The sequence below is a fragment of the Seriola aureovittata genome, chromosome 9 (genome assembly GCF_021018895.1).
Source record: "Seriola aureovittata isolate HTS-2021-v1 ecotype China chromosome 9, ASM2101889v1, whole genome shotgun sequence".
NCBI classification, from domain to species: domain Eukaryota; kingdom Metazoa; phylum Chordata; class Actinopteri; order Carangiformes; family Carangidae; genus Seriola; species Seriola aureovittata.
Genome location: NC_079372.1, coordinates 26,423,852 through 26,436,603, shown reverse-complemented (window position 1 = coordinate 26,436,603; position 12,752 = coordinate 26,423,852). Strand labels below are relative to the sequence as shown.

The following is a 12,752-nucleotide window of genomic DNA, read 5'->3' as shown; positions in this document are numbered from 1 at the left end:
CACTAAAATAAAATCCAGTCAACAGTAACAGATGTAAGATTTTCTTTTTTTTTTAAAGACAGTATACAGTATATAAAGATGGACGACATTACAGCTCCTCAAATGTGAAGCCAAAACATCTTGATCGCCTCCTGATGGCTGGTTGCAGTATAAACCCCGCCTCCTCCATGTTAGCCAATGGGACATAGTCAAATTAATTTTTCCCAAAGATGGTTTCTGTCATTTTAGGTATTTTATCAAGCTCTTTGTTTAAGTGTTCATTATTCTGATAAATTTGGTATTAATTAGTTGGTACATCAATCACATGATCTGTGATTGACTTGTGATTGGGTCGAGCAGGTGTAAGGGCTCGACTTGGATGCCGTGCCTCCACCCCCTGATCACTACTGCGCACGCTGGCTCCAAATGACAACACCAGCACAAGATGGCAGCGTTCAATGGGAGGAAGTGGAGATGCGTCGTCCATCTTTATGAATGGTAATTGGTTCACACGGGTCTTTGACGTCAGCCTGTAGGACAGTATCTGATCTTTCAAACATGCAGCTGACGCTTTTATCTCTTATATACTGTATTTTGTTTAGAAAGCCACACTGAAATAAACTTAATAAACAGCAGCTAATCCAAACACTTTGGTTCCTTTTATAGACATGACCCTGGTCAAACGCCTACAGTTCATTTTTAATGAGGACCCAAAGGGGTAAAGAATTTCAGTTGATTCTGAGCCTATTTTCTTATGACAAGAGATAAATATATAGTTATCTGCTGTAGAATTTGACATAAAAAGTGAATAAACACTGAGAGTGAATCATTACAACTTTATTTTGGACACATCTGTAAAAAAAAAATGGACTGACCCCTTGTGTCCCTGCTGCTCCTCCTCCTCTGTCCATCCCATGAGACAGATTATGAATTTGGATTAAACGCAGTTTAACACACACACACACACACACACACACACACACACACACACACACACACACACACACACACACACACACAGCTTGTTCCCCATGATGCATGGGAAAGTCAAGAGCAGGAAGTCACCAGGGAGTTAATTGGAAACAGCAGAAGCATCACAACAGATCTGCTGGAAATGTGACTCCTCTGAGGATTCTGTCTCCTTCATTCGTCCATTTATTACAACACATTTCATAACAGTGGAGGCAAATCATTCCATAATCACCTTCAGGAAAAATAAACAGCATTCCCACTGGGATCTGAACCCCTGACTCAGAGGTTGTAACTACTGAGCCACACAGAGAACATCCCAAGAAGTTTTATTTTATCCATTTTTCTTTTAAATTGACCTTTAAATTAACTTAAGATGAGACCAAGATATTAACAGTGACCACTGACTTTATCTTAATAAGCTCTATGAAGGAAAGTTCATTGTCACAAAGGATATGCTGTAGAGCAGTGTTTTTTTAAACCCTAGGCTATTTATGTTCAGTTCTCACTCTTTATTCACAGGCTCACAGCAGAGTAACAAAAATGTCTAAACTCAGAATGCTATATGTTGTTGTTTTGGTTAGCCTACTCAGAAATACTATCATATGGCTCACAGAGTTTAAGTGCTACTTTACATGCTCTTGGTCAGTTTTTAATGGACAAAATTGTTTAAAATTTGGATTCTGAAAAGAGTTCTTTGCCTTTTATGTCCACAGTTTACAATATAGCATAAATATTCCAATTCAGATGAGTAGAGGTTAGCATCAAGAACAAAGACAACGGGATAATCAGAGCTTTAGTTTTGTCAAAATATGTACTGATACTGTAAATCCATAAGAAGCTAATTTAATTCTTATTTCCAGACAGAAGATTCAAATACATTACTTTTGTTACTGTAGAAAAAGTCTAAATGTGGTGACAATGTGACACTGTGGTGTGAAGACAAGATCTGTAGTTTGAAAGTATATTTTCCCATGATTCTGAGTGGATTGTTCCCAACAGACGACTGTGATACTGCGATCACTGAACAGAGTTCGTTCCACTGACTTTTACCAGTATGTGTTTGACATCTGTACATTCTGGTTTGACTCATTTATGAGACTGACAAGGAGGAGCGCAACCTTTGATGCAAGATGCATCAATGCCGCGGTGCATTGCCACTTTGGCAAACAAAATAAATTTCAGATTGTATATCATTATTTATATTTGAATGATTTTCCAGCTGCACTGTGCTACTTTTACTATGAAAACCTGCAACAACGCTGGCAGCAGGTGGTTGATGGAAACACCAATACTGACATATTCATAACAACCACTTGGTGACACATTCATAATCCTGGGTTGTGATCCTGGGGCTCAGCAGCAGCAGTTCTGAGGCACAACATTTACTTACATTAACGTTCAGTGTAAGCCACTCTGTGACAACATGGAGACTTGGCTGAACTGCAAACAACAGCTCTGCTGCGCTTCACTGGATCTATTTTAAAACAATCAGCCCTGAGTGTATTATTATCTGATGTGCAGTCTTGCGTCCCTTTGACCCACAGGTCTGATTTATAAACCCTGCAAGGAAGGACAAGAATAGAATACAATAGAGGAAGAATTGAATTGAACAGAATGAAACTGTCCAGGCTCCACGAGCTAAACTAACAGCTCAGTTCCCTCCTGCTCTAGAGTGAAGGTGGGCTCACGCCTGCATGTCAGCTGCATATGTCAAGGTTAAAGAGAAGGAACTGTAATGGAAAAATCGTTGTGGCCCCTAGTGTCCTTTAATAACATCATAAAAACAAACATTAACTTTAATAACTATAAAGAGCACATGAAATTGTTGAGGTTAGGAGGGATTGTTTGGGTATTTTTTCACTTAGATGTGTTCAAAATAACTCTCCAGGGCGTATTCTGATTGGACGCTCAACCATCAACCCCACAGCCCACTGTGACTGCACAATGGTAGACTGACTTATTGCTGAGAGTGTAACCCTCAGTAGGGTTATAAAAAGGACCTGTAGGCTTAAAGTAACAGTTCTAGCACCCTGTATTCCTGCAGAACCCATGAATGTTTTTTTGAGAGAGCTCAGCAGGAACAGGTGTCAGGGTCAAAAACAGTTGCTACTATTGTTTAAACTGGCTGTCTTGTTTTTTCCAGTGCCATAGAAAATGAACAAACCTAAAGCCTAAGCCCACTGTCCTGACCTTGTGCTGTTCTGTAACTCTACACGCTGTGAACAGCAGAGCTCAACACGCTGCTGAACGCTATCTACACCTGGACAAAGATTTGGCTGGAGCAGTGGGACAATGTGATATATGCCACTTTCAACTTGTACCTTTATCTTTAGCGTCCTTCAGGGGAACGTTGTCTTTCAGTGAGGTGAAACACAGAACACAGTTAAACATAACACACTTAAAAACATAATGAAAAGTAAAAATGAAACAAAATAAAACCGACCACTTTGCAGCCAGACAAGAACTGGTAAGAACTTTAAAAAGTTTATTTTTACTCTTCAACATTAAACTCTTTTTTCTCGTCTGTAAACCTTTGTGTGTGTCTCACCTGCTGCCTCTTGTGTCGTACTGTTTCATGTTTTTGATGAAGTGTATCTTCTTGGTGTGTCGAGGTTTGGGAGAACCACCAGAGAGGTTACGAGTCCTGAGAGATAGAGAGAGAGAGAAAGAGAGACACAGAGATTAATGATGGGTAGCGCTTTCAATTCAGTAAATCATGAATGGGACTCACTCTCACATAGACACAAGAAATTAAGACTGATATATAGAACATATATGTAAGGAATGTGTTAGATACCAAAACAACAGTATAGAAATATTTCTCTTTCAGAAAGCTTTGTTATTACTGGTGTTAGGAAAGCTGCTTTAACATGAACCCACACACATTTACCCCCTAGTCTGTTGCTGTAACCTGCAAAGAAATCACAGAGCAAAATTTGTAGGGAATTTTAAAATATTTAATCCTTCACATGTTTAAAAATTTTTTATTGTTTTTAATTCTTTGTTTTCAAGCTTTCAAAAATCTGCTGATTTGTGACGCCAAAGCTCAAGTTGTGTGTGTGTGTCTGCTGAAGGTCAGGCTGTGAGCCAGTTTGTGTTGCTGTGTCGACCTCGTGGATTAAAACAACAGACGTCGACATGACAGCAGGCCAAGGAGCTCAGCTCACTGACATCACAGTGGTTACATAACATTACTGACATCAGCATTTGTCTTAGATGCACACGCAGAAACACACACACAATGCACGAACTGTAATTGTATGTTATTCACAGCGTGCATTTAGAGGTCCATACTCACATTTATAGATATAGGACACATGCATAATCTCATGGCACATAAACACATGCAGCAGATTCTCCACACAGCCCTTCAGCATATTTTTGCAAACATACAACACACACACAAACACACACACACGTTTGTCTTATACTTCTCACATACTGTAAACACACTGAAGAGGTTAGCATAGATGTTACTATAGCATAAGTTATATCAGAACTCTCTTCAGCAAGAGTTTAATACTCTGGTTGCGGAAAAATGGGAAGGATCATCTGATTGGTTGACATTAGCCTGTGATGGACATATGGTTCATCCAATCACCTGCAGAGTATTTTTTGGAAGCACCTCCTCTTTTCCAATCAGTTTCAATCAAAGCCTTCAACAGATGGTTCTGTGTAACAGGCTACTGAACATAAGCTGTAACACAATTACAGCAGGCAATCACCTACCAATCACAGAGGGCGCACATGACGCCACACACAATTCATTATTTACACAACCTTGCATTGAACAACAGGCGGTTAAGAGCTTGGCACAAGGTCGGCATCCAAGAAGAAAACCATCGCTCATACAATGGCACAAAACTGCAGATTAAACTTCAAAAGAACATGAAAAATGGCTGATGAATGTTGGCAGCTCATTCTTTGGTCGGATGAAACCAAAATATATTTGTTTGGATCAGATGTGGTCCAGCAGGTTTGGTGTGGACCTGGTCAGGACTTACGCAGTGACTGCATAAAGCCCAGGGCATAGGGCAACTGTAACACCATGCAGGTAGAGTGTGCAAGACCTGACAAAGATCTCTGTCTGATCAAAACGTTGCTTGATTAAAAATTACTAAGATAAATTAAAACACACATCATTTCAGAATCTCAGAGAACATCTTCCCTCTTCACAATACTGACACTATAATCAATACATCGCCAGGCTCTGCGTGAAGGACAATATGACAACATAACATATAGTTTTAAACAGAGCAAATATTTAACACACATGCACAAAGCAGATCTGAGCCATAAGCCCCTGGAGGTAAGCAGAACACTAAGACCTGCTGAGAAGCTGTTACACAACTGTGAACACACACACATACATATACACACACACAAAGACACATGCTAACACACACACATAGAGGGAGAGACACAAAAACACACACACATAGCATCTGTTACTGTTTTTTTTAAATATTCTTTTTATGGCTGACTGAACAATTCCACACCACATGGAGTTTATATCACTGTTTATCACTGCTGCTCACTACGTGACCCTATGACCTTCCTACTGTCAGCCCTCAGTTCTCAGAACAATGGTGTACAGCAGATGTTTGATATGTGTTATGTAGTAATAACATCTGGGTTAGTTAGATGCGTCTCCTTGTACAGTCACATTGAGATTCAGGCTCAAACAGAATGTTCTGCCCTCTGCTGGACCTTTAACATTCCACCCAAAAACACTATTCACACGTTTCTTGTCAAATATTTATCCATCTATAGTCCAAATGAAACAGGATATTCTACCTAAACACTTCACTTCTTTAAAACAGCCATTGATGATACCTATCTTAAATTCTTGCCTACATGTAGTTGTTTGAATTATTGTTCCAATTCACTTTATTCACGTTCTGATTTTCCACATTATGGCGGTGTCATGATTTAATACATAATGCAGCAGTAGAAAGGGGTGTGTGAGAATCTGTTTTACATTCACATTTTCTACCCTGCACAGAAAAGTACAGAGCCGCTGGTGTCTTTTTCAGAAGCTCTGCACCGGACTCCTGCAGCACGTTTGGTGGGAGAATTTTCTCACTGGTTCAATTTCAGACAAACCCTCTTTATCCGAACAGCCTGGTAAGTTACCACTGCATTGTTCTTTTTATCTGTCAGTTGGAATAAACCAAGCAAACCGTCACGCTCTTGTTTCCAAAATGTATAACAATCCTGATTCTATTTGGTTTCTATTAGTGTTCTGGGAAGTATGTTCAGACAGAATGAGAGACAAGTGTCCTGATGGAAACTGAGCAGAGAATCTATTTAATCACTACATCCTTCCGACCTATAAATACGCCGAACACCACAAACACCGCAGAGATGATGCCAACAGTGTCACTGTACTGAAATGTAGATTTTCAGCTGTTCCAGTAGAGATGTTGACCAGTCGACCTCGTCTGGTTCTAAATAAAGATTTAAAATAGAAATATTCTGACCACAACAGCCTCAGCTGTCAATGATCCAGTATTATTAAAACAAACAGTCTATTTCTGATGACCATCCCTGGTATCTGCTGTAACATCACAGTCACATGATGGAATCTTCTCAGCATTCCATTTCCATGGGAACCATCATTCTGCAGCATTCCGGAATGTTATGGAATGTTTCTATTGTGTGGGAATCGAGCACGCTGGCCAATGCCCCTGATGGAGATGGAGGAGGATGAGGATGAAGATGAGACCAAGACAAATATGACCACAATGATTGACACAGTGAGACACAGACACACTTACAGTCACACGTTTGATTCTCATTACAGCCAACACACCGGTCTCTTCTGAAGTGCCTTTGAGCCTGACAATGCTGCACCCTGACCCTCTGTCTGACTGTGTAACATGCTCAGATAACAAAAGGATACTTACTTGGATACTTCGCTTTGAAGAAACATGTTGAGTTCTCAAATGTTAAACAGGTTTGATTAGCTCAGCAAAATACTGTACAACATCAAGAAAAATACAATCAACACAGAGAATCAAAACATCAATAGACAACAAAATAACACAACAAAACAACAAGCAAATCAAATGAGGGAGACGAGGCCTAATTCATTCAGGGCTTCATTAACAAACAGTAGAACCTTGAAATCTATTCTGAATTAGATTCTAAAATGTGTAAACACAAGCAGCCACGCAACAACTTCGTCTAAAATTGGCAAAATTATTATTTAAATCAGAAACTATCTGAAGGTAAACAAGATCACAGACGTTCTTTACAAGCTTTACTTGGATACAAAGACACATTTTGGTCTGTACCAAAAAAGTCCTGAGGTTTGATGCCCAACCACTCTCACAAGGTCACATGGCTGGATAATGAGCAGTGTTATTCAGTGCTGCAGTAATGACAGTAGTTACCTGATCTCATGATTGACAGCTACAAATAATAATCAGGACTTAACAACATGTTTGGATGGAGCACAAACAAACCCAAACACACAATTATGATCATAAATGATGAGTTTATTATGACAAATGCTTCACTGTCACGACAAACGGCTCAGTTAGTTATCTTTAGATTCTTTTCTCAGCTCTGAGGTTTCAGTTGAGAAAACAAACAATATCTCGATAAGAGCGTGATTGATGATGCCAGAACTCTCCCAGTCTGTCTAAATCTGTCCCAGTATCTGAGCTGTGGATCTGCAGACTCATTATTGCAACGGTCTCACCAGCGACCCATTTCCATGAGAACCAGTCAGCTCCATTTCTCCGGGATTTGGTGGAAAGTTTCCATTCTGTGGGAACGGAAAAATCCAGTGTCCCATTTCCCTTGCTGCTGAGGATGAGGATGAAGATCTGTGTTTTGATAAAGATACATACTGGTTGCATGTTCAATAATACACTGGGGGTTCAGATGGGCTGTATCTTTAAAGCATGTTTACTGTCACTGAGGGAAACGAACCAGTAACCCCCTTCAGCAAAAGGACGTCATAACTCCACTACTTTCCACAAAGGTTATTTTCTAGATTCCATTTCAGCCAAAAACAAATTCAGATGGGTTCAGATAATCTACTTTTAGACATGTTTAGCTGCTTGTATTTTAGATTCTCTGGGAAGCTTTTCTGAATTTGTGACATTATTCTGGAAATATTTTTTATCTCTGTGCAATTAAAAGCAAAGGTCAACCAGCCAAAACAAAAGGCTGATGTCCTTTTTCAGGAGAAGTACACAAGGGTTGAGCACATGGGTGGTCTTCTGTTTCAGGAAATATAAATCACTATGTAACAACAAATACAAGAAGAAATCAATACATGAATATATGAAAGAATGAATATATCAAATATAAGGTTTTCTTCATTTGACCGTCATAATAGCACAACAAGGTATTTTGGTTTCTGGAGCGCATTATTATTACTATTATTACTGTTATTTATTGGTATTATTGATAACACCGTTACCTATAAGTATTAGTATTATTATCTCCACTATGGTGGACAATTAACATTTAAAAGTATATATGATAACACCATTACCTACGGGTATAACTGTTATTATTTTCACTGTTACAATTAAGAATCAACAGCATATACAGCTGTTTATGGTCTCTCTCTCTCCACCCCCTTTCTCCTCTCAAACCCAACCGGTCAAGGCAGACAGCCGCCCACCCTGAGCCTGGTTCTGTTGGAGGTTTCTTCCTGTTAAAAGGGAGTTTTTCCTCCTCGCTGACGTCAAGTGCTTGGTCTTTGTGGGAAATGTTTGGTTTCCCTCTATAATAAAGTAAGGTCTTGACCTTACCCTGTAAAGTGCCTTGAGATAATGTAATAATTTGGCGCTATGCAAATTATATTGAATTGAATTGAATTGAATAAGATGAAGGTGTTCATGTGCCCTGGTGAAGGAAACACTGTCAGGACACCTTGAAGTTTGTTGTAACTGAAAATTTGACCTCTCTCTCTGGCACTCATCGGTACACCTTCCCGACAATTATGAGAAAACTACATTATTCATGGTTGCCGTCCAATTTAACTACACTCTACTAAACTTCACGAAGAAACTAAAATAATAAAAAAAGAAATGCAGACAAATTACAGTCTTTTCCATCCCTCCTCTGTTTCCATTACAGTTATATTTACAGGTTTATATTTAGGTAATTCTGGGACAGGACTTTTCATAAACTTAAAAACCCACCAGGCTGTTTTCCTGTGATGCTCTGTGCACGATGACACAGCAAAAAAGGCAGATGATTTAACTTACAACACAAGGTTTGAACAGGGATCTGAATTTTAAGGGGAGCCCGTTGGTTTTAGATGAATACTACTTAATTTAGAGCAACTAGTGTGTGTTTCAGAATTGCAGTTTCATGTAAAATTCATCCTGAATTGACCTTCAACGCCACAGCTCCATTAAACCACACAGGAAACGGTGACTCTGCAGGTCAGGGCCCAGATCCAGCTGCAGGACTGTTTTCGCGGACTGTACTGGTGGATTTTTGTTTTTAGTCATTTTATTTAGTGTGAGTCATGAACAACACCAGCTAATAATAGCTGGTGTCTTTTTAGATTGAAATAATCCAGTGCAAACACACTGTCTGAACACTGTACGCTTAAAATAGCATAAAACAACATTCAGTCATCTGTTCTCTGTTCACTCGTCATATTTTCTGTCTCTGTCTCACACACTCTCTCTCCTCCTGTCCATCTGACTGTCTCCACACCCACAACCGAATACACACACACACACACAGTTCATACAAACAATACTACTTAGTTAATTTTATGAATACATGTGCCTCCTCTGTTCACACACTTTGTCTTTTTTTTTTTGTCAGGTAGTGCTTTTATCCTAGGAGATGAGCCAACACTTGTCGCAGGAGGTGCAATTTTTGCAATTGCAATATTTGTCAAAAATAATCACAACGTGATTTATGATCAGTCCTAATTTTATCTTCTTTTATTAATTCACTGACATCTCCAGCTCAGGCCAGGGGCCAGATGCATCAAACTCTGTGCAGATTCATGACTAAAACTATGTGTACGAATGTTATTTGCGTGTACGTCAATGCATGATTGCTGTCTCAAAATCAATCAATACACCTTAAATGTCAATATGATAACTTTGACTATTTCATTTGTTTTATATGCTCTCTACATGACACATGCTTTGGTGATGATCAGATCTTCAAGTGCTTAAAATGTGTATAAATATTAACTGGATTATGTGATCTGTGGATATCTTATTTCATCTGGGGAAAACAAGTAGTGGGGCGTTATTCCGGTAGCTCTGGCTGCACTACCTGTGTTACGTTAATGTTACGTTACCCTATGAGCGAGAGCGAACAAATAATAAGTAACTACATTAATAGGAAACGCACCCAAGATGCATTGAGGATGCATTTGAGATCTGATCACTCAGACTACATTCAGATGTGGTCTGGGCCACATGTGTCCACATTCTTTTAGGAGTGTGAACACAAAATGCGTCCTGGGCCACATTGAAGGACCGCCTACCCTGCTGACGCGATAAGTCCTGCCACAGTTTCATAGGCCCTGTTCAGACCTGGTGTTAACATCTGTCTCAGGTGATCCGATCACAAGTGGACAGCTCTCAGTTCGTCAGTTCACACCTGGCTTTAAATGCGTCTCCACATGCGTCTCGATTGACCACTTGTGATCGGATCTCACTTCCCCGCTTTATATGTAAATAAACAAGTATACGTTGTTGTTTTTAGCCGATCGACACATGGGTCCATTGTTAATGTGTTCGTGTGTGTGTGTGTGTGTGTGTGTGTGTGTGTGTGTGTGTGTGTGTGTGTGTGTGTGTGTGTGTGTGTGTCAAGCAGCAACCTCCAAGGCTAAAAAATGAAGCCAACATGGAAGTACCAAAAACTGCTTTTTGAATGGCCGCTTGAGCTGGCTCCAAAAGCGAGTCGACCCCCATAGACTCCCATGTTAAATACCCAACTTTACAGCAGAAATAAACATGTTTACAGCCTGGTGCAAAAAACAGTTTTGGTCTGTACGGCTAATTTCCTCCGTCATGACAACTGTACGGGGGGTGAATTTTTATACAACCAACTCATTTAAATTTTTTTAAGGCTTAAAGTTCTGCATAATTGACAGCGTGCCGCTTTGAGTGATGATATGCTCCGACACGCGCCCCTCCTCTTTGCCCATTTTTGGATTAGCCAGGAGTTCAGCGGGAGTCAGGTACTGGCAAGATGGCGATGACGGAACAGCCCACTCTGAGCTTCAAAACCGCTCTTCAGAAACCTATGGGTGACGTCACGGTGGCTACGTCCGGCCTCAGGGGTTTAGCTGTTTATCTTTAAATGTTTCATTGTCAGGATTTTCATTTTTAATATGCCAAAGTGGATTAAAACAAACAGATGGATTTCTAATATGTGTCTCTTAACATTAATTTTTTTCGCTGTTACCAAATCTGCAAACCTGATGCAAATCCCATCAGTCAGCCACTTCACCTGTCATTTCTCTTATCTGGATAAAAAACATATTTTTGTTTAGAGTTGGCTAAACACGCCTCTTCACACACTGTTCAAAGAAAATGTTACATTATCTCAACTACACCAGCACCACTTTTAACTTTTCACTTGTGTCTTTTGCTTGTGTCCTCCATCTCTCGCTCTCCTACAATAATATCATTCCAAAATGATAAAAGTCAACGATGGGCATCAACAACAGCTGCTTCCAGTTTTATCCTCTGGACAACATGAAACTGAAAATCAGACTGGATCCCTTAATTTGAACTGCACCGTAGTGACCATCATTGCAAAACAAGTGGCATCAGTATTTCTGAGCCGTGACAAACTGTGTCCTGCTGTGCCCTGATTTGCCCTCGAGGATCAATGATATTTGCCTTTGTTGTATCATGATGAGCGAGCTGACAGCTGCTTCCTCCTCACACACAGCGCCCACTGATCAGAGGCAGAGTGTTTCAGCCCAGAATAGACTGTACACACACGCACGCACGCACACACACAGACGCCACTGGCTTATATCAACACACTGCCTTAATCTGCCTCTGCAGATCTCTTGCTCTGCAGGGACAGGAATCAGTGTTGATTCTTAAGGCCGTCCACCCTGCTCATACTCATACACCACAGAAATGAATGTTCATTCCAGTTTGAACATATAATAATGATAATATCAACAGTGTCATGTCTCAGTTCTGTACACTGAAACCACTGAGTACACCAACTGTGTTTAAATCCTCCTTCATGTTTCAAAATGTGTTTGTTTAACTCATGGATTGGTCAGTCTCATCAGTTTGAGGCATCTATACCATTACTATACATACTGCAATTTTTTCTTAAGTAATAACAATCCTCATAGGCACAATATGCGGTATGTGATTAGCTGCAGTATATGCACACCTGCTGTTGTTTACGGTTGGTTAAGCAGGCTCTAGTTATCTGATAGTGAATCTAACAGTCACAGCTACCAGAGGAAGAGACTGAAAAATTACTCTGCACTGTTGGTTTGTGTTTGTTGGTGAAGCCTCATCTGGTTTTGAGACGTGGCGCTGGAATCAGCAGGTGAGTGTGCATGTTATTTTTATTTTTTTAAACATAAGAGACACTTTCAAGTTTTGTAGTCGGTTGTCACCTGTTGTCTTTTTTTTTTTTTTTTTTTTTTTTTTATCAGCCCCAGATGTTCACTGTTTACATATCACTGTTTAATACACAACAGGCTGTGCCAGCTACCTCAGGGAGGACTATACAACACTAGCTGGAACAAACTACTGCCTGTTCAAAATAAATGAAAAGAAATCTGTCCTTATGCGCTTTTTTGTTGGTGTTTTTTT

General features: G+C 39.9%; 1 protein-coding gene across 1 annotated transcript in view; it reads right to left on the bottom strand.

Annotated features, from left to right (window-relative positions):
• cables2b (Cdk5 and Abl enzyme substrate 2b) overlaps window positions 1–12,752 on the bottom strand; it is a 41,084-nt gene that overhangs the window by 14,540 nt on the left and 13,792 nt on the right. Inside the window, exon 2 of the mRNA XM_056384676.1 lies at window positions 3,500–3,595. Coding sequence (XP_056240651.1) covers window positions 3,500–3,595 — 96 coding nt within the window. The remainder of the gene's footprint in view (window positions 1–3,499; window positions 3,596–12,752) is intronic.